The sequence below is a fragment of the Carcharhinus amblyrhynchos genome, chromosome 3 (assembly GCF_965287045.1).
Source record: "Carcharhinus amblyrhynchos chromosome 3, sCarAmb.v2.hapA, whole genome shotgun sequence".
Lineage (NCBI taxonomy): Eukaryota > Metazoa > Chordata > Chondrichthyes > Carcharhiniformes > Carcharhinidae > Carcharhinus > Carcharhinus amblyrhynchos.
This window is the reverse complement of record NC_137326.1, coordinates 63,406,597-63,429,789: the sequence shown is the minus strand read 5'-3', so window position 1 is coordinate 63,429,789 and position 23,193 is coordinate 63,406,597. Positions and strand designations below refer to the sequence as shown.

Below are 23,193 nucleotides of genomic sequence, written 5' to 3'. Positions count from 1 at the left end.
ATGTGTGACCAGGGATTTCTGAATAATATCTAATTCATGGTTCACGTTAATGTTTGAGAGATCAATGTTTCATTCTGGGAAAATTGTTGTTGTGAAATGCTTGGGCTTTAGTGACTGCCAGAAGAACTAAAAGAAAAACAGGACTTCAGAAGGTTACTCCTGTTTGTTTAGGAGAGTCAGAGTAGAAGAGAGGGAACCATAGGTGAGCTTACTTAACTGGAGATGTAATGCTAGACAGCTTGCAAAGAAGTGCAGTCCACATAGATTTTTTGTCTTGGGAGCTAGAGCTAAATTAGTTTAAAAGCCTTCAGTGAACCCTGAAAGGCTATGTTATCATGGAGATGGGTGTGACTTAAGAAGATTCTCTGGTGTTGGATTCCTCCAACACCGAACAAGACACTCAACCCTGTATAAGATTTAAAACTCTATTCTTACAACTGTTCTTATTTTTAAACTGGACTTCTCTGCTGAACAAAGACAATCAAGATAGTTGGTCCTTTGGTTTGAAATTAGTCTCCAGAACTAAAAAACTATTTTCTCGGTTTCGGAAATGTCTCACCTTGCTTTACATAAGACATTTCTGACAGATAACCTGTGACTGCACAGACCAATTTCAAAAGGAGCACTTGAAAAGCCAATCTTGCCAGTGAGGTTTGTGGATCTGTTGAGACAATGGCTTCCCTAACACCAGACACTCAACTTTCAACTCATTATTGCTAGGACATTATCAGTCCTGAAAGCAAAGCCAAGTTCCAGATGTTGGATAAGCATTCTTTGTTGCAATCACTGTGGAGAAGAAAGGTTATTCCGGCCTTTTGAACAGTTCAGTATTATCTTTTTCAACTGTGCAACCAGCCTGCTATTTAACATCCAACTGCTAGGCCACATGTCCAGGTTGGACCACCGGCCCATCCAACCTGATTCTACTGGAAGATTTTGGATCATCGCTAGCTGAATTGACACAAGCTTTGTATGCTACTTAATCTTGTGGAATCAAAGCCACCTGAAAAAGCAAATTTCTCAGTCAGTTGACCAACAACTGCCTATGTGAAAGACTTCTTCACTGGACCCTGACTTTGGGATTCCGGAACTCATGTGAACCAATATTGTTTTTCTGTGGTCCTTGTATAATAAAGCTCCTTTCCCCTATTCCTCTCTTTACTGTGTGAGTGAAGAGTGGGAAGTTGCAGACATTCTTTTTCATGTGTTTTGAATGTATATAATAAGAACATAAGAAATAGGAGCAGGAGTAGGCCATCTAGCCCTTCGAGCCTGCCCCGCCATTCAATAAGACCATGGCTGATCTGAAGTGGATCAGTTTCATTTTCCCACATTCTCCCCATAACCCTTAATTCCCTTGTCTGTCAGAAACCTATCTATATTCAGCGAGATAGCCTCCACCACTTCAACGGGCAGAGAATTCCAGAGACTCACCACCCTTTGATGAAGAAGTTCCTCCTCAACTCCAATCAAAACTGCACCCCCCTTATTTTGAGGCTGTGCCCTCTAGTTCTGTTATCCTTTCTAAGCGGGAAGAATCTGTCTACCTCTACCCTATCTAGCCCCTTCATTATCTTATACGTCTCTATAAGATCCCCCCTCAGCCTTCTAAACTCCAACGAGTACAGACCCAGTCTATTCAATCTTTCCTCATAGGCTAGCCCCTTCATCTCCAGTATCTGCCTAGTGAACCTTCTCTGCACTCCCTCCAAGGCCAATATATCCTTTCGCAAATGAGGCAACCAAAACTGCACACAGAGTACTCCAGTTGCGGCCTCACCAGTGCCCTGTACAGTTGCAGCAAGACCTCCCTGCTTTTATATTCTATCCCCCTCGCTATAAAGGCCAACATTCCATTCACCTTCTTGATCACCTGCTGCACCTGCAGACTGGGTTTTTGCGATTCGTGCACAAGGACCCCCAGGTCCCTCTGCACCGTAGCATGCTGCAGTTTTTCACCCTTTAAATAATAATCCCTCCTACTATTATTTCTACCAAAGTGGATAACCTCACATTTGCTAACGATATACTCCATCTGCCAGGCCCTTGCCCACTCACTCAGCCTATCCAAGATCTCTCTACAGACTTTCCACGCCTTCCACGCAATTTGCTTTTCCACTCATCTTCGTGTCATCAGCAAATTTCGTCACCCTACACTCAGCCCCTTCCTCCAGATCGTCTATGTAAATGGTAAACAGTTGCGGCCCTATCACTGATCCCTGCGGCATTCCACTAGTCACCAATTGCCAACCAGAATAGCACCCATTGATTCCAACTCTCTGCTTCCTATTAGACAACCAATCCTCTATCCACGCTAACACCTTACCCCCAACTCCATGCACCCTAACCTTTTGCAGCAACCTTTTGTGAGGTTGCTAACCTAACTAACCTGTTGAGCTAACCTACTGAGGTTAAACTACCCTGCTGAGCAAATTCTAACTCAAGTTTGCTGTGGGATTTTTAGTATAATTGGATCACACAGAAACTGAAGGGTTGGTAAAATACCTCATCGCATTCGTAAATAAACAAACTAATTCAAAGTGCCTTCAGTTTATAGATAGAGGCACAAAAGCAAAATGGCCCATCAATGGCTTATAAAGAAAATTAGAGATGGTGTCCGATCCAAGGAAGAAGCATACAAATTGGCCAAGAAAAATAATAGCAAAAAGGAAACTACTAGAAAATCTCAGCAGGTCTGGCAGCATCCATAAGGAGAGAAAAGAGCTGACATTGAGTCCAGATGACCCTTTGTCAAAGCTAAAAGAAAGTGGGAGATATTTATACCGCAGGGTGAGAGAATGAAAGACAGTCATAACCACAAAAACAAGGGGAAAGGCTGCTAATGGCAGTCCATAGAGAGAATAAAGGGTATGAATGGCCAAATGGCAAAGAAGCTAAAATCAGAGGGTCAGCTGAGACAGATGAAAATGTAGGGGGAAAGAGGGGAATGGATGGGAGAGAGGTAAAATTTAGAAAGGGGAAAAGGGGAAGAAAAGGTAAGGAGAGGGAGGAATAAAGAAATGGAAAAGAGTGGGAGGGAAGAAAAATGAAGAAAGACTATAAAGAAATAAAAGGTAGAGAACAGTAAAACATTAAATAAAATGAAAACAAAGGGGTCGAGGTGGGGTACAATTGATCATAGAGAAATCAAGCATAGTTGTCAAATCCAATGTTGAGACTGGAAGGCTGTAAAGTGCTTAGCCGGAAGATGAGATGCTATTCCTCCAGGTTGCGTTGGGTTTGACTGGAACATTGCAGTAGGCCAAGGACAGGTATATGGGCATGGGAGCAGGATCATGTGTTAAAATGGCAAGCAACCAGAAGGTCAGGGTCCTGATTGTGCACAGACCGAAGGTGCTCAGTAAAGTGATCACCAAGTCTATGCTTGATCTCTCTGATGTAGAGGAGACCACATTGGGAGCAGCAAATGAAATACACCAAATTGAAAGAGGCACAAGCAAAACGCCGCTTAACCTGGAATGAGTGTTTTGGACCTTGGGTGGTAAGCATGGAAGAGGTAAAGGGGCAGGGGCAATTTTGCAATTGCATGGGAAGGTGCCATGAGTGAGTATCGTAGTGGAGTAGTCTGGGTTATCCCAGAGGGAACGTCTCTGCAGAATGCTAACAGAGGGAGTCAAGGGAAGATGTGTTTGGTGGTGGCATCACTCTGGAGTTGGCAAAAATGGTGGAGGATTATGCTTTGCATGCAGAGGCTGGTGGGGTTAATTGTGAGAACAAGGGAGAGTCTATTCTTGTTCTGGAAGGAAAGGGAGGTGGTGAGGGCCAGGGCATGGGAGATGAACTGCATGCTGTTGAGGGCCCTGTCAACAGATGGGAATTGTAGATGGGAATCCACAGTTGAAGAAAAAGGAGCACATATTAGAAACACCGCTTTGGAAAGCGGCATTGTCGGAACAAATACGACAAATATGGAGACGAAGGAGTTGAGAGAAAGGGATGGAGTTCTTACAGGATGTCGGGTGTGAAGAACTGGAGTCCAGATAACTGTGGGAGTCACTGGGCTTGTAATGGACGTTGGTGGATAGTCTAATGCCAGACATGGAGACAGGAAGGTCAAGGTAGGGAAGGAAAGTGTCTGAGATGGACTAGGTGAAGATGAAGGAATGGTGGAAACTGGAAGCAAAGTTGATGAATTTTTCGAGTTCTGGACGACAGCAAGAAGTGGCACCAAAATAGTCATCGATAGTCATCAAAAATAATAGTTCTGAGGATTGGGAGCAATTTAGAATTCAGCAAAAAAGGATCAAGGAATTGATTAAGAAGGGGAAAATACTTGCAGGAAACATAAAAATGGACACTAAGAGTTTCTATAAATATGTGAAGAGAAAGAAGTTGGTGAAGACATATGTAGGTCTCCTACAGACAGCAACGGGGGAATGTATACTTGGGGACAAAGAAATGGCTGAGCAACTGAATATGTACTTCACAAAAAAGACACAAATCAGATACCAGAAATGCTGGAGAAAGCAAGATTTAGTGAGAGGGAGGAATTGAGGGAGATCAGTATTAGTAGAGAAATGGTGCTAGGAAAATTGATGGGATTGAAGGTGGATAAATCCCTAGGGCCTGATAATCTACATCCCAGGGTACTTAAAGAAATGGCTCTAAAAATAGTGGACGCACAGTGGTCATCTTCCAGGATTCTATTGACTCAGGAACAGTCTCCGCAGATTGGAGGGTAGCTAATGTCATTCCAATATTCGAAAAGGGAGGTAAAGAGAAAACAGGGAATTATAGACCAGTAAACCTAACACTGGTAGTGGGAAAAATTCTCAAATCAATTACCAAGGACTTTATAATGGAGCATTTAGAAAGCAGTGGCAGGATCAGACAGAGTCAGCATAGATTTATGAAGAAGGAGTCATGCTTGACAAATCTGTTGGAATTCTTTGAAGATGTAACTAGTTGAATTGACAAAGGAGTCAGTTGATGTAGGATATTTGGACTTTCAGAAAGCATTTGACAAAATCCTGCATAAGATTATTATGCAAGATTAAAGCATGGGATTGGGGGAAGTATATTGCGATGGATAGAAAACTGGTTGGCAGAGAGAAACATAGAGTAGGAATTAATGAGTCCTTTTCAAATTGGCAGGCAGTAACTAGTGGGGTGCCACAGGGATCGGTCCTGGGACCCCAGCTATTCACAATATACATTAATGATTTGGATGAGGGAACAAAATGTAACATCTAAAAGTTTGTAGATAATTCCAAGTTGGGTGGGAAGGTGATCTCTGGTGACAACACAGAGATCCTTCAGCATGATCTGGACAGGTTGGGTGGCTGGGCAAATGAATAGCAGATGCAATATAATTTGGATAAATGTGAGGTTATCCACAAAGGAAGCAAAAACAAGAAGGCAGATTATCACCTGAATGGATGTCAATTGGGAGAGGGGAGTGTGCAGCGGGACCTGGCTGTTTATGTGCACCGGTCGCTGAAGGTAAGCGTGCAGGTACAGCAGGTGGTAAAGAAGGCAAATAGTATGTCGGCCTTCATTGTGAGAAGTTTCCAGTACAGGAGCAGGGATGTGTTGTTGCAATTATTCAGGGCTTTGATGATACCACACCTAGAATATTGTGTGCTGTTTTGGTCTCCTTTTCTGAGGAAGGATATTCTTGCTCTCGAGACAGTGCAGCGAAGGTTTACCAGGCTGATTCCGGGGATGGCAGGGCTGATGTATGAGGAGAGATTGACTAGGTTAGGATTGTTTTCACTGGTGTTCAGATGAATGAGGGAAAATCTCATAGAGACCTACAAAATTCTAACTGGCCTAGACAGTGTAGGTGCAGGGAGGCTGTTCCCAATGGTGGGGGAGTCCAGAACCAGGGGTCACAGTCTGAGGATTTGGGTAGGTCATTAGGACAGAGATGAGGAGACATTCCTTCATCCAGAGTGGTGAGCCTATGGAATTCATTACCACAGGAAGTAGTTGATGCCAATACATTAAACATTTCCCAAGAGGCAGCTAGATATAGTACTTGGGGCGAATGGGATCAATGATTACGAGGAGAAAGGAGGATTAGGAATTGAGTTGGATGATCAGCCACGATCATGATGAATGCGAAGCAGGCTCAAAGGGCCAAATGGCTTTTTTCTGCTCCTATCTTCTATGTAAGAGGAAAGCAGCGCTGTTTAAACATCATGAAAATGTTGTGGAAGGTCACTGGTTTCGTGCCAGGCAGTTCAGGCTCAGAGAAGCCCTGGGAGCTATTGATAGCAGCTGGGAGACTAATGGCTTGTGAAAGAGCTGAAATTGTGCCAATAATTAGGGGTAGGAATGCAGTTTTGTGAATCCTGTGTAATGCGGCCTTAGGAAGGGAGACTGAAGCATCAAGAGGTGAATAGCTATTAAGGCAGTCCAAGTAATAGTGGCTTTTGAGGGAATTCAGAGGTTACAGTCTGGTTTCTCCCAAAAAAAACACTAAGTGCCCAACGGGTGGGAAAATGAGAGAATTTCCCATCTGTTTTTTGGATGTATTTACTTGAACAAAGCTCCAACATTCTGTGCATCACAGATTGCCTCAGAGGGATTCACATTAAAAAGTGGGAGGAATGGGGGGGGGGCCTCATCCTTCCCGATAGTCCAGCAGCATAGTGCTGAGACACCCACTGCGCATGTGCTGATTTATCTAAGGAGACATCAGAGCTTGCGTATTGGCCCCCTTCACTGGCCTCCTGATTGCTGGCCTTCTGACTGATCCCCCCACTTCCCAATTGTTGGCCTATTGGTCCTTCCACCGGGCCAGCCCTGATCTCCCATCTCCCGCATGGTCAGCCCCGAACATTACCCCCCTGCCCCCCCACACCATGGCCAGCCCCGACCCCTACTGATGGCCAGCTGTGATCACCCTCTCATTCCCTCCTCCAGTGATCCCATTGCAGAGTGGCTGTGGGTCCCCTCCCCCACCAATCTCCTCTCCAGTAGGCCCACACCCACTCTGGCCCTGCCCCCTTGGCACAGCCAGGTGTTTCATGGGCAGTGCCCGTGTGCCCAGTGGGCAGTACCAGGGTGTCGACTGGCACTGCCAGGCTGGCACAGCTCAAGAGGCAGTCCCCTTTGTCCCCCCACGACCTTCAATGGCTTTGTCTCTAACAACGGGATTAGTATGCCTGTTCCCTGTTAGTGGGCAGCAGTTGTAAACCCACTGGTGGCGGCTCAGAGAATCCTGTCCCGGTCCCGCTAATGATATGGAAATTGCTATTCTCTGATGATTCTCTGCAAGACAATTGAACCTCATCATGTAACCAGACAAGGTACATCTAAAAAGCATCCAGAAACTAATTGCCATCTCTGGTACAGACAAAGAGAGGTCACGGCAATGTCAGCAAGAATTTTCCTGTGTAATGCCCAAACAAATGTTTGTGGATTTGCTTTCCCACTTGCAATACACAAATACAGATAAAAAAAACTGCCCCAGTTGTCTTTTAGTGTGTGTTCTGTGAGAATAAGTGCTGGAAGTTTTGACACAGAAGTAAAAGCACACTCTCAGCCATTATTGCATGTACATTTTGATCTCTCTCTCTCTTTCTCTGTCTGTGGAAATCAGCCAGGACCACAGCTGAAAAGAAAACTGGAATGCGTCTCCGTCAAACTATAGAACACTGGAATCTCAAAACTGACCATTTGCCTGAAGTCAGCTCTCCTGGAATCTTCAATCACAACAAATGCAACACTCATTAATCTACCCCTCATGAATCAAGAACTGTTCCATATACCTTTTGTTATATTTACTTACTGTAAGCTCAATTCCATCTGTATGTGTTTTTATCATTTTCTTGCCTTTAACAATTACTAAACTCACTCTTTTTAACTCAAGAAAGCTTGGCTAAATTGGCTCCTTTTAAAACATAACTAATGGCTCTGGGAAAAAGGCATCCGCGAAGAGGGATGCTTTCTAGATTAAACATTCTTCTGACCAACACAGGGGTTTGAATAAAATCACGGAGTCAATTCATCAATCCACATCAGCGATTGTAACAATGTAGGGGTATCCTAGCTGGACAGTGACAAATTGAGAGGATTAGCAACTTTCATGGAAGAAGAAATCATAGAAACTGCACAGTGCAGAAAGAGGTCATCTGGCCCATCGAATCTGCACCGACCACAATCCCACCCAGGCTGTACCCCCATATCCCTATACATTTACCCACTAATCCTTCTACCCACGCATCTCAGGACACTAAGGGGCAATTTTAGCATGGCCAGTCAACCTAACCCACATGTCTTTGGACTGTGAGAGGAAACCGGAGGACCTGGAGGAAACCCACACCGACAGAAGGAGAATGTGCAAACTCCACACAGGCAGTGATCCAAGCGGGAATCAAACCCAGGTCCCTGGAGCTGTGAAGCAGCACTAACCACTGTGCTACTGTGCTGCCCCCTTTGGGGCACCTTATCCAAAGTAGGTCGTAACAGTATTAAAGTTTATTTTGTTTGCTTAAAACAATGGAATTTTGTTGGCTTTATCCTCCTAGCGTGTATCTGTGATTTCAAATGTCTATTTTAAACAAAATGTTCCTGGTCCCAAACCAAATGTAACAGGTCAACAGGGTATTCAACCATGGAGGCTATTACAGCTGACCCCAAAGTCCAGATACATCTATTGTCCAGCAGAGAACGCTGGCTTATTTTTTCCTTCCATCAGGTACGTGGTACATTCTCTTGCAACTCGGCCAACGTTGTCTACCTGATACGCTGCAGGAGAGGATATCCCGAGGCTTGGTACATTGGGGAGAACATGCAGACGCTACGACAATGGATGAATGAACACCATTCGGCAACCACCAGGCAACAGTGTTCTTATCCTGTTGGCGAACACTTCAGCTGTCACGGGCATTTGGGCTATGATCTTCGGGTAAGCGTTCTCCAAGGCAGGCTTCACAACACAACAGCGCAGAGTCACTGAGCAGAGACTGATAGCCAAGTTCCACACACATGTGGACACCTCAACAGGATCTTGGGTTCATGTCACACCAATTGTAATCCCCACGACTTTCCTGGGCTTGCAAAATGTCATTTACTGTCCTGTCTGGAGACAATACACATCTCTTTAACTATGCTTAATGCTATCTCCACTCACATTGTCTGCACCTTTAAGACTTGATTAGCTGTAAAGACTCATATTCTAATCAGTATCCTGTAAACTGTGTGTCTTTACGTCCCCTGTTTGTGATCAGAACTCCCCACTCACCTGACGAAGGGGCAGAGCCCCGAAAGCTAATGACGTTTGCTACCAAATAAGCCTGTTGGACTTTAACCTGGTGTTGTGAGACTTCTTACTGTGTTATTTTTTTCCTTATTAGCCAGGCAATTCAGTCCATTGAAGCAACTCAGTTGGGATCAACTAATTTCAGACAGACAGGGAGATGAAGGAGAGTCTTCTTGAACTGCTTGGCTTGACACTACATAACGCAGATGCCCACATCTTCATCGGGGACTTGAAATAATCCTTTGTTCTACTCAGCACCTCATGATTGGCCTTGCTTGGTCTAAGTGCTGAAAACTTCACATTGATCACAACAAGAAAGTTCTAGAAAATATATATTCTTTCATGGGATATCAAGATTTATTGCCTATCTGTAATTGTCCTTGAGGGTAGTTGAGTCAATTATGTTGTTGTGGACCTGGAGTCACATGGAGAGCAGACTGTGTAAGGACAGCAGATTTCCATCACTAAAGGATATTGGTTATTACACCAATCAATGATAGTTTCATGGTCACCATAACTGAGACTAGCTTTCAATAAATTTAAATTCTATTAACTACCATGATGGGATTTGAACTAGTCTCCCCAGAGCATTAGCCCAATGACATTATCGCTACACCACCACCTTCCCTTGGGAACTGTGCCCATCTGCGTTCCAATACTGGTTCCATTAGGAGAAACCATCTGTCAACTAATAAAAGCAAATCATTCTTTTCTATGGAAGTAAGCATGTTTATAAATAATTTAAATGAGAAATATGTTAAACTCCCTGTGTACTCCAAATGTTCAGCATCAAGTGTCACCATATTCCTTAAATAAGAACAGGAGTTTAAGAGACCCACCAAAGAAACCAGAGTAGTTATCTGTATGCCCACACTTTGTGCTGGGCCAGTATGAGTGAAAGTTACAATCTACCATGTCTAGTTGCAAGCCAATCTTCAACACTTGTCACTGTGCCAATCTTACCACCTGCCTTTGCTGCCATGTTTGATACTCAATCACAGGTTATCTGTTTTTTACAGTTATCTCAGAGTTTTCTTTATGCCTATAATTAATCCATTTCTGAATGTGAGAAAAGTCCTGCTCATCACTGATTGAGATGCATTGGCATTTCAGTTCATTTCATGACACTTGTCTCAGATTTGCTGAGTTGGTTGAATTCCCATCTTTGAATCAGAATGCTGTGATCTCAAAGTCCAGTCCTGTGCTTGGACATGTACACTGCACTGACAGTATGGTACTGAAGTGTAAAACAGAAAAGGCTGGAAAATCTCAGCAGGTCTGATAGCATCTGTGGATCGAGAATAGAGCTAACATTTCAAAATGTTAGATCTATTCTCTCTCCACAGATGCTGTCAGACCTGCTGAGATTTTCCAGCATTTTCTGTTTTTGTTTCAGATTCCAGCAATCATGTATTTTGCTTTTATATTATGGTACCAAAGCGTGATGCTTCTAATGGAAGAGAAAATCGAGTAAGGTGTACAACAGCTGGCAAATGCTATGGTACATTTTGCTCGATCATTCAAAACTAATTTCAGCCGTGTGTCATTCCAAAGAAAAGGAAGAATCCATGTGGGTATTTTGGTCTATATTCCATACCAAAGTAATCTTACCAAAGCATCCTGATACACATTGGTCCACTGAACTTTTTGGGCTTTTTTCCCTGCCATCACCATTGGACGACCAAGAACATCCAGATACTCCTGTAACACAGAAACACATGAGACGCATTCAAATGATAATTTGCATCAATCTTTCACACACTGCAAAGCATTTTAAATCTTGTTGCAGTCAGACATAAAGAATGAATTATTCAAATACTTAGAGACCACTCAGCATTGACTTAAAGGAACATTGTTCAAACAGAATTAAGCAAAAATAACCTTGATTTGTTCAGGATGGCCACAGGAAAGAAAAGAAAATAGTAAATGTCATCCTAAACTGTCACCCTAAACTCTCCCCACTGTCCCCAGTTACTTCAGTATTTCAAACTGTTTCTCCTGAAGAGTTCCTATCTGTCCTTTGGAATATATCCTCTGAAGTCATTGGCTGGAGAGTTCAAGTGATTGAGGACTTATACTGAGAATGCTATTTTCAGTCCAAAAATGCAAAGAAACTGTGGGGAAATAAAAGGGCTATAAGGAATTTCCTGAAGATGTGAATATCTCCATGAATATGTGAATATCCCATAATCTGCACCAGTGTATGGGACAAATGGTTCAGTTTTATTGGTGGATATTACAACATTACATTAGACTCTAAATTAAAAGCCCAGGCAAAACCACCTGCATTACTTGATTTCCTGATTTCACTCCCAAAATTGGAATTAACTCCTTCAATCATACATGAAGTTCATACAATATAATCTCAAGGCTACTGAAACCCATGCAGACTGAGTAGTGGACAACTGTTAATGCCATTTTAAAGTAACAATCTCTTTTTTTAAACAAATCCTCAGTGTTCTCTAGTTAACAGTTTCACAAATGTAACCACAGGCCATGTAAATACAGTGCATGTACCCACCTACATGCCACATGCAAGTACCCACACATATGGCTACACATGTACATCAATGTCTGCATCCACATACAAATTCACTTACGTACACCTATACACACACACACATACACACAAACATGCACACGCAGGTCCCTAGACAAATGGACGACTGTATAACAGGTAGACAATGGTGTCATGGTAATGTCACTGGGCTCGTAGTTCAGACACCCAGATATCTTGGTTCGAATCCTACTATGGCAGATGATGGAATTTAAAATCAATTACTTAATAAATTTAATTGATTAATCTGGAATTGAAAGATAATCTCAATGATGATGACATGTAACTATCAACATAGAAGCATAGAAAATAGAAGGAAGAGCTGGCCATTCGGCCCTTCAAGCTTGTGTTGCCATTCATTTTGATCATGGCTGAAAATCAATGATTGTTGTAAAATCCCAGTTGGTTCACTAATATCCTTTAGGGAATGAAATTGACTGTTCTAACCTTGTCTGACCTACATATGACTCCAGACCTAGATTCATGGTAATGTGACTGACCCTTAACTGCCCTCTGAAATGGCCTGGCAAACTACTCGGTTCAAGGGAAATTAAGGATGGGAATAACTGCTGGTCCTGTCCACATCCCTTGAAAGAATTTAAAAAATACACCCACATTCACACACTATCATACATACAAGCATATCACCATGTATATATGCATTCAGACATTGACGTGAATCCATGCCTACGTATACCCACAAATGCGCATGCGTGAATACACCAATGTCCCAACACATGCAAACACAACCTCCAGATGCACGTCCTCAAGAAGAATATTTTGGCCTTGGAGAGGACACAGATTCACCGGTATGATACCAAGGCTAATAGGATTAAAATATGATGAGAGGCTGCATAACCTTCTCATGAGATTAGAAGACTCAAAGTAATTGAGGTATTCAGAAGAATAAAATTATTCAACAGAATAAATGCAGAGAAATTTGCTCTGGCATAAAACTCTAAAACAAGGGTACATTCTTAAAAGTAAAGATAGTCCATTGAGTGGTGAGATCAGGAAGCACTTCTCCACAAAAAGGCTAGTAGAAATTTCCAACTCTTTCCCCCATGATTGTGGATGCTGGGTTAATTTCAACTTTCAAGACTGAGATTGATGGATTGTTTTGTTTGGTAAATGTATCCAGAAATGGAAGAAACAAAGGCAGGGGAGCAGATTTGAGACACAATTCAACCACAATTTAATTAAATGACTGAACGGGTTCAAAGGAATGAATGATCAATTTCTATTCCTATATTCCTATGAAGTACTGTTTGAGGGGAATAGTGAAGACTGGGAGATAGCGCCACATTGGAAGTTGGTAAATGTAATTCTCATTCTTAAGAGTAAAAGATTTAGGTAAATACAGGCGTTCTAGCCTGTGACAGGGAATTAGTAGAGATAATAAAATCCGTAAGAAGATTTAAAGGAGAATCTTTGTTAAGATAACATAACATATAAAGCAATTTTTAGGGTCCCCACCAGAATCCTAATGTATATCATGAAGCCAGACTGGACCCCAACAATTTTTCTATTTGGAGTAAATATGAGGAAAGGATACTTCCTTCCAGGAATGATTCAACTGACAAAGTAGGGATTTTTTTACAGGGAGACAAACTTTATTTAATTACACTGTTTAAATATAACTCTAACAAATGAAGCAGCTTAACCAATAACAGTTGAACAATAGTTAAAAATGAAAGGAAGTAATTTTACTTTCTAGTCTGTGATTGTTCCCGTTCTGAATAAGCCTTATTCACGCATATATAAAATACACTTTTAAACAAATAGTTAGCAAACCCAGGCATACTTGCTTTAACATTTGTTAACAATCTTGGAGCTTTCAGAGAGAAATGGAGTTCCAGAAGCCTGCAAAATCCTTCTAACTCCAACCACACTTGAGCTGCAAACTGAACTGCTCTCTGCATATAAACTGCATTATCATATGACCCCATCAACCACTTTAATCATAAATCCCAGAGGAACTTAAATAATCAAAAATTCATTAACTCTACTTAACATAACCACTTGCAAGGTTCAACTGAATAATTATCCTGCTCTCCAAAAATCTGAGCTGCATACTGTCCAGACATACCAACTGCCTGTAATATACAGCCGAATTTTTAAACTTTCCCCATAAACATAAAAAAAACCATATCAATTGCACTACTATCATCACACTATGTAGCCTCAGAATGATACATCTTACCTGATCAACCTCAAATTTAAGTTGGCAGCACAAAAGATGATGGCATTTTCTGAAACACAGAGCACCATGGATAATGGGCACCAATGGCAAAATGAAACATGATGGATAAAGGATATTAACTGGCAGCAGAGCACATGGATAATTGGCACAAAGTGACAGGATTAGTAGAAGGGAAGAAATAACAGGCCCCAGCAGAATACGTGGATGCTTGATTTTTCTCCATCACGTTTTGACAGTTTACACAAGATAGTCTGACTCCCTTCTGTAACTTTCCACCAGGGCTGGAGTTACTCACCTGGGTATTTATCCGGATTGCTCCAATAGAAGGGATTTCAAAATAATATCCTGGAATGAGAAACAATTGGTCATAACTAAATGCATGAACGGACGAATGAAACAAGCATAGAGAAATCTCAGAGACTACATTGACCTAATGAAACTGGTTCCCTTTTATCAATCTTGAAGCTGCAGAAATCTAAAGTATTTTCTAATTTATTACCACATTATAAAAGTCTTGAATTCAATCCCTGGCCATCTGAATAATGTCTGGGCTCTCTCTCTTGGCTGTGAGAGTCTACAAAAGCTGAACTGGCAGTCTAACAGCATGAAAACCAGCACATGTTCCAGCTGTATATCTTGAAGAGGAGCTGCAGTGACTGAAAGAATGTTGTTGTTGAATGGTGGTACTGTATTGGCTACAAGAAGCAGCAAAACAAGTGGAGAAGCAGGGCACAGAGAGGGCTCTCAGGTTGATGGGTGCAGCCTGAAAGTGCCTGTGTCTTCAGCTGCAGGCTGAGAGTTATACCAAGGTTTGGTGTTCTGTATCATGGGGCTGACTGTAACACATCTGGCATTGCAAACAACATTATGGATAATGATATGTTCCTGCCTTATTCTACCCTCAAATCCCTCTTCACCTTGATCTTGCTACCTACATGAAGTACAGCTGTTGATGATGTGACCATGATCATGCACCTCTTCCTTTTCTCCTAATCTCGCATCCCGTATCCTAACTCTCCCCTTTTGATTTTCTACTTTCAGATACCTAGGAATTTCCCACAGTGTGGCACAACAGCCTCAGAAGGGGGACAGCAACACCACAACACTGTTGGGTAGCAGTTCAGCTTGATGGAGTACTGTTAGAGCAAGTACCTAGCTTAGGGAAATTGGTGAGTGCGTCAATTAAGTGCACGGAAGAGGTGTTGGTCCATTTTTGTTTACAGAACAAGGAGTGGTCCATGGGAGGGAGCGAGAGACAGCGAGATCTAAGAACTGAATCCAGAAACATTAACTGAGTAAGGAGATAGGTGATGAGGCTTAGGGTTTGTTTTTTTTTCTCTCTAACCAGGGCAATAGCTTAAACTAGTATCAGGGAGATTCAAGTGCTTTATTAAATTTATAGCTTAATTCATTAAACAACGAGATATAGCTTCAAGTAAGCTATGAGCTCCAATTTTAAGCTGTTAGATCTGTTCTGAATCTATCCCATTTAGCATGATGGTAGTGTCACATAACACAATGGAGTGTGCCCTCTGTGTGAAAATGGACTTCATCTCCACAAGGACTGTGCGGTGGTCACTCCTACCTTGACAGATACATCTGTGACAAGTGGGCTGGTGAGGATAAAATCAAGTCAGTTCTTCCCTCTTGTTGGTTCCCTCTCCAACTGCCACAGGCCTGTCTAGCTGTTATGCCCTTCAAGACTTGGCCAGCTTGGTCAGTGGTGCTGCTACTGATCCACTCCTGATGATAGACGAAGTCCCCTTTTCTGTATCCTTGCCACCCTCAGAATTTCTTCAGTGATGCTCACTTTGGAGGAGTACGTATTGATCAGCTAAGGTAAGTGATAATCAGCAATATACTTCCATGCCTATGTTTCACCTTTGGTGGGTCTGTCTTGCTGGTGGGATATAACACATCTAAGGATAGTGATGGGGGAATATGGGATATTGCCTGTAAGGTACGATTTAGTGCGCATGATTATGTCAGGCTTTTGCTTGTCTGTGGGACAGCTCTCCCAATTTTAGCACAAGCCTCCAGCTGTTGGTAAGAAGGACTTTGCAGAATCCACTGGTGGAGTGTGCCTTTGTTACATTCAATGCCTAGATTGATGCCAAGTGGCATGTCCAGTTTTATTCTTATTTGACTTTCCTGTCATAGTTTGATTCAACTGAGTGTCTTCCTTGTCCATTTCAGAGGACAGTTAAGAGTCAACCACATTGCCCTGGGTCCGGGGTCACATATGGACCAGACTAGGTAAAGACAACAGATTTCAATCCCTAAATGACATTAGTGAACCAGATGGGTTTTTCCAACAACTGAGACTAGTTTTGTATTTCAGATTTATTAATCAGCTAAATTCAAGTTCCCCAACTGCCATATGACATTAGCCCGGATGACTGGTCCAATAAGATTCTCAATATGCTACCATTCCTGATAGGTACAACAGTGCTAACACCCTCTGACTTTGCTACACAACATGCCTGTGCAAATAACCAGTGCTTGTAACTATCCATGACAGCACTACCATACATGCTTGTGACAGTGAGTGCAACAATCCTAATGGCCTGTATTTGTAATTGAGCTTGTAACTGTGCTAATACACTCTGTCAATATGACTATATATGTGCTAACAAACACTATGTGTAGCCATGGCCATAAGTAAGCTTCCACTCTGTGCACCTGACTGAACTACCGCTTGTGTCTGACTGAACCACCACCCTGTCTGTCTGACTGAACCACCACCCCGTTTATCTGACTGAACTACCGCCATGTGCCTGACTGAACTAGCACTTTGTCTGTCTGACTGAACCACCACCATGTGCCTGACTGAACTAGCACGTTGTCTGTCTGACTGAACTACCACCTGTGACTGATTGAACAACCACCCTGTGTATCTGATTGAACTACTACCCTATGGGCCCGATTTTACCATTTCCATCTAAGTGCTGGGCGGATTTGAAACTGGGAGCATTTCAAATCTGACTTTTAGACCCATTCTCAGACCCCCCAAACGCATTCTGCCTGCAAAAATATCAGTGATTCTGACTGCGCTGCAGAAGCCTGTGGGCAGGGCTTATCCAAAACCCTGCAGCTCTGATTGGAGCCTCCAACTACGTTTGTACAAATAAAAATAGAATGCTGTTCCCCTGCCACATTCCCTGTCAACCCACAGAAAGCAACTGGCCCAGATGGGGTACCCGGACATGCACTCAGACCCTGCGCGGATCAGCTTGCAGAGGTATTCACAGACATCTTCAACCTCTCTTTACAACAACCCGAGGTCCCTATCTACTTCAAGAAGATAAGCATCATTTCTGTACCTAAAAAAAAACCAAGCGGCATGCCTTAATGACTATCCGATGGTGGCTCTGACATCCATCATTATGAAACACTTCGAAAGGTTCGTCACGACATGAATCAATTCCAGCCTCCCGGACTACTTGGATACACTAGTTTGCCTACCGCCGCAACAGGTCCACAGCAGATGCCATCTCCCTGGCCCTGCACTCAACCCCGGAACACCTAAATAACAAGGACACCTACATCAGACTCGTTGTTATTGACTACAGCTCACCATCCAACACTATTATTCCCATGAAACTCATCTCCAAACTCTGTGGCCTGGGCCTCGGCACCTTCCACTGCGACTGGATCCTGAACTTCCTAACTCACAGACCACAGTCAGCAAGAATAGGCAACAACACCTTCTGCACGATCATCCTCAACACCGGTGTGCAACAAGGCTGTGTTCTCAGTCTCTTACTATACTCCTTATACATCTATTACTGTGCAGCCAAATTCCCCTCCAATTCAATTTTCAAGTTTGCTGATGACACCACCGTAGCGGATTGGATCTCAAACAACGACGAGACAGAGTGTTGGAAGTGGTAGAGAATCTGGTGAACTGGTGCAGCAACAATAATCTCTCCCTTAATGTCAACAAAATGAAGGAGACTGTCATCAACTTCAGGAAGAGTAAAAGAGAACATGCCCCTGTCTAATCAATGGGGACGAAGTAGAAAAGGTCCAGAGTTTCAAGTTTTTAGGTGTCCAGATCACCCCATGCTGACACTATAGTTAAGGAAGTCCACCATCGCCTCTATTTTCTCAGAAGACTAAGGAAATTTGGCATGTCAGCTACAACTCTCATCAACTTCTACAGATGCACCATAGAAAGCATTCTTTGTGGTTGTATCACAGCTTGGTATGGCTCCTGCTCTGCCCAAGACCGCAAGGAACCACAAAAGGTCGTGAAGGTAGCCGAATTCATCATGCAAACCAGCCTCCCATCCACTGACTCAGTCTATACTTCCCACTGCCTCGGCAAAGCAGCCAGCATAATAAATCTTTCTCTACGCCCTAGCTATGACTGTAACACTACATTCTGCACTTTCTTGTTTCCTTCTCTATGAGCGGTATGTTTTGTCTGTATAGCACACAAGAAACAATACTTTTCATTGTATGTTATCACATGTGACAAAAATAAATTAAATCAAATCCCTCCCAGGCTGGATAATGCCTCACCTGGCCATCACAGACATTGCCATCCCTCAACACTACTGGCCTCCTTATCCCCCCATCTCCCCCCACCCAGACTGATTGCGGGCACCTTCCCCCAATAATCTCAGGCAGAGTGGCAGCGGACCCCCCTTCCCTCCTGCTGATCTCAGGAAGAGTGGCAGTGTGCCCTCCTTTCCCCCACATCGATCACAAGCAGGGTGATCCCCCCTTCCCCCTACCCCAGACCCTCCTACACAAGGCTCCCATCTCCTCATGACTCCGATGGCTGTATGGCACGTCTCTCTCTCCCCGCTGTCCCCAGTCATTGAGGCACTGATCCACCTACCCCACCCCCCTCCCCATCAGCACGTACTCACTTGCCTTCTCCTGAATGATAACAAACAAACTGTGTGTAACTTGCTGGAATGCTTTGCCGAACTGCCTGCAGTTGACCTGCCCTAACAAGGGGTTTTTAAGGAGCTGCTCCAAGGATGGACAGGCAGGCAGGCAATGCAGGAAAAAAACTGAGCATATGGCCAGTCCCCAGATTCACTGAAAGCGATCTTGGGAGGCTGCTGGATGCATCAAAGGCAAGGCGGGACACCCTCTTCTCCCCAGCAGGGCACAGACCCAGGGGGCTGATGGCAATGCGGTGTGGGAGGCAGTTGCCGCTTCTGTCAGTATAGTAAGAAGTCTCACCAACAGGTTTATTTGGCAGCACAGCTTTCGGAGCACTGCCCCTTCATCAGGTGAGTGGGGGTTGTGTTTACAAACAGGGCATATATAGACACAAACTCAATTTACAAGATAGTGGTTGGAATGAGAGTCTTTACAGTAATTAAGTCTTAAAGATACTGACAATGTGAGTGGAGAGAGGGCTAAGCACAAGTTAAAGAGGTATGTATTGTCTCCAGTCAGGGCAGTTAGTAAGAAGTTGCAAGCCCAGGCAAGTCATGGGGGTTACAGATAGTTTGAAATTAACCCAAGATCCCGGTTGAGGCTGTCCTCAAGTGTGCAGAACTTGGCTATCAGTTTCTGCTCAGCAATTCTGTGTTGTCAACAGGAAGGATGAGTGCTTAACTCCATCCAGCATCTTTCCCCAAATCGCCACCAAATCCCCTAACTCCCCCCAGCACCCTGCATGGTTCCAACCCCTGATACTCAAGCACTTTCTTCCTACCCCTCCACCCTCTCCTCCCCAAGAGTAGCACGGCGCTTGCCCTCCAAGGGCCACGATCTGATACTCTGGAGGAGTCACGCCATCGTTTCTTTCATGTCTCCTTCTGTTCCCACAGAAGACCAACCCAAGAGAGTGCGAAGACAGGAGGTGGTCAGCCAGACTTCCGGGTCCTCATTTCCTTTGAAGAGCAGGGTGCTGGAGTTGTCTGGGGAAGGGGAGATACAGGCTGACAGCGACAGCATGGTCGGGCTGGAGTCAAGAAGTAAGCACCTCTCAATCCTCCACTCAATTTGAGCCAACTTCTAGGGGGGCATGGATTTTGGATGCAAGGGGCAAAGTTTAAAGATGTACCAGGCATTTTTTTTGCACAGAGAGGATGATGGTTATCTCAAACTTGCTCCCTGAGGAGGTTGCAGAGGCAGTTACAAGAGTGCCTTAACAGATTTGTGAATGGGATGAGAAAAGACGCATATAATCCCCAGCGGGTTACAATTCAGATGGGCAGCCTGGTCACTGCAGGTTGGGGGGATGAAGGGTCTGTTCCTGTGATGTAATCTTCTTTGTGCTTCATTCCATGTTCAATGGAAAATCATGAATCAAGTTTTTTGCATCCTGGATTCCTTTCCCTCCCTTTCACTTAACCTTGTGCCCTGTGTAGGAGAAACAGATCTGGATGCCCAGGGTCTTCAGGCATTGTGGCTCCCCACTGCGGCTCCCTTGCTCCAGGTGAGTCTTCGGAGGATATGGCTGAAGGGATCTCCGAGGGTGGCACTGTTTTGGCGTCAGCTTCCACCTCGCAGTTCATCAGCCTAGATACTGACACGTCGGTGGGTCTAGTTAGTGATGAAGCTTCTGGGTCACTCTCTGGTGAGCATGACACATCTGTTGACATACATTAGGTGGAGGAGGGAACTTTTGAGGCCTTTGGCATGTGGGGGTCTGCCGGACCGAGGACTCAGCTGGCCTAGCCCACATGCTGGGTCTCTGAAATCACTTCTCCCTTGGCTGCTGGAGATGCAGCAACAAAACCAGGGAACGCAGAAGGGGCTGATGGCCACACTGGACCGACTGTTGAGGCTGTTGGAAGGAATTCCAAAGCTTTCAGATGGACCAGCTATTGCCTGTCTTGCATACTTCCCAGGCCAACACTGCAAGGGTGGTATCCGCAATGGAAAGCCTGAGGCAGGGAATCCTCACCATGAGTGGCAGGGTCCAAGTGATGGCCAAGTCACAGCAGGCCTCAGTGGAGTCCCAGAGGACGGCGGCTGAGTCACAGCAGGCTACAGCTGAGGGACTCAACAGGATTCTCAAGATTCTGGGGCCCAGGGCTGAGAGGCTCAAGAGCTTGTAGAAGACACAAGGGACAGCGCTGAGACACAGCAGGCTATGGCAGCAGTCCTTGAGAATGTGGCCCAGTTGCAGAGGGCCATGGCTAAGGGGCTGCAGAGCATGGCCCAGTCTCAGAGGGAACTTGCTGTGGCCATTGATAGGTGGCCCCCGACTCAGGTGGCCATCACTGAGGGCTCGACCACCATTGGTAGGATGCAGGTGGTCCTCCAGAATTGGCAGGGCCAGGTGACACCAGAGCTTCTGGAGCTCACTGCAGAAGCACTGCCATCCCATGGAATGACCCAGGGGCCCACATAAACCCCAAGGGAGGAAGAGGGTCTCGAGCCCAAGCTGAGCCTTCCAGCCAGGAGACTGTGGTATCGCTATACCTTTTAACTCCCCGCTTCCTGACACCAGGGCATCTCCGGGTCTGCGGGACGAATAGGTGTCATGGAAACATCTCAGATGCCTGGAAGTTGGTCAGGGCCCTCAAGGTACAAGACCTCCAAAGGATGCCCGCCAAGCGCATCACAGGTAACAGGGTGAGGTAGGCAACTTGCCCCCTCTACCTCCGCTGTACATTCTGGGAAAACACTGAGATCTAGCGGTAGGCTACGTAAGGTTAGGAAGTTATAGTTGCACTAAGATGGCATGGGTGAAGGGCTGCACTAGTTAGATAGATCTCTAAGCATTTTAACATTTTCCATTTACACGTCTTATGTTAGAAGTTATTATTTAAACACCTTTATTAAATGTTTTTTCACCACCCACCTGTGAATAATTTGTCTCAAACAGGAATCCTCTTCCATTGACAATCGTTGGAGGGATGCTTCATGTTTATGCCAGTTGGGGAGGCCCCTCAATGCTGTGTCACTGAGAAAATGGAGTAATTAGTTCCCCAGAACCCATGAGTGATTTCACCCACCCCACTTACTGGGCCCTGTATGGGGGTTTCAGATCCCTTACGCACTGTACAGACGTAGATCTAGGTGCCAGTGTGCATGCAGAGGTCTGGTGTGATGATAATGTAGGAGATAGAAGGACTTTGGGTGGAGGGGTAAATGGAACCCATGTGCCCAGGCACAGGCCCCTTGTGACAGAAGCACTTGGTCATCAGGGCCTTGCCTAGCTGCCCTCGCATGCTTCATTTGAGCTGCCAGCCCTCCAGCACCTAGGGGGTGTTGCTCGGCGCGCTCCTTCTGCTCCTCGTCTTTCTCCTCCCATTGGGTGGCCTCTTCCCTAGTGATGCCTGGGCTGTCGGCCTGCATGTCCTTGTCCTCCTCCTTTTCCAAATCACACCATGGCTGTGATTTTCCTAAAAAATGACAGTCCTGACTGTCATGCCTGGAATGTCCACAGTAATCTATTCCCTGATACCCCATGTCAATCCAGCACCTAACCCACCACCATTGTACTCAAATCCCTCACAACCACTGCCTGCTGAGCCATGACACCGACATAAGCCACCTGTTTCCCCAGCCTCTGACCATCCTCTCCAGGCCCACTAGCCATCAGGCTTTCAATCATCAGGAGAAAATGGCCCAAAATGAATTCAATGGGCTGAAGGGCTTCACCTCCACTGTATGATTCTATGATAATAGAAGGAAGCGAAGAAATTCCCGAGTTGATCTCCTGGCCCCCTACAAGATTAAGTGTGCGATGGAGCTCTCAGGGGCGGCACATGAGTGAGCTGCGAGTGCCTGTGAAGTCGGCGTGTGCCACAGCTGTAAGGATTCATAAAACATTCATCCATATGACCTGTCTTAAATAAGTTTCAAGCTGACCAGATACTTGCCCCTCCCTTGCACTAAATCATGTGACTTGTCTTGCAGGAGTAAGACCTTATGAGGCTAGGCCCTGCCAGAGCAGTCCAGGCAGTGGAATTGCATCCTGAGCAGGCTAATGCTCCGCCCAATGATAGATCAGATGGCAGCATCTGATTGGTTTCCAACTTGGTCTTCAGCCTCAGCACTGGCATCATCAGCCATGACCTCAGCAGGCCTTTGTTTTCCATGAAACATCCCAGCAGCCTGTGGTGGTCCCTGAAGACCCTGGAGGTATCTGAGTTCCCCAGCGTGAAGCTGTCATGCATGGTCCCCGGATAGCATGCACACACGCGCATGATGTTGAATAAGTGGTTGCACGCCATATGGACATTCAGGGAGTGGAACCTCTTGTGACGGACGAAG

The 23,193-nt window shown here is 44.7% G+C and overlaps 1 protein-coding gene across 1 annotated transcript in view; it reads right to left on the bottom strand.

The window, feature by feature from the left end:
• cacna2d2a (calcium channel, voltage-dependent, alpha 2/delta subunit 2a) overlaps positions 1-23,193 on the bottom strand; it is an 855,812-nt gene that overhangs the window by 151,977 nt on the left and 680,642 nt on the right. Inside the window, exons 14-15 of the mRNA XM_080186111.1 lie at positions 14,288-14,337; positions 10,844-10,933 (exon numbers count right to left, since the gene is read on the bottom strand). Coding sequence (XP_080042237.1) covers positions 10,844-10,933; positions 14,288-14,337 — 140 coding nt within the window. The remainder of the gene's footprint in view (positions 1-10,843; positions 10,934-14,287; positions 14,338-23,193) is intronic.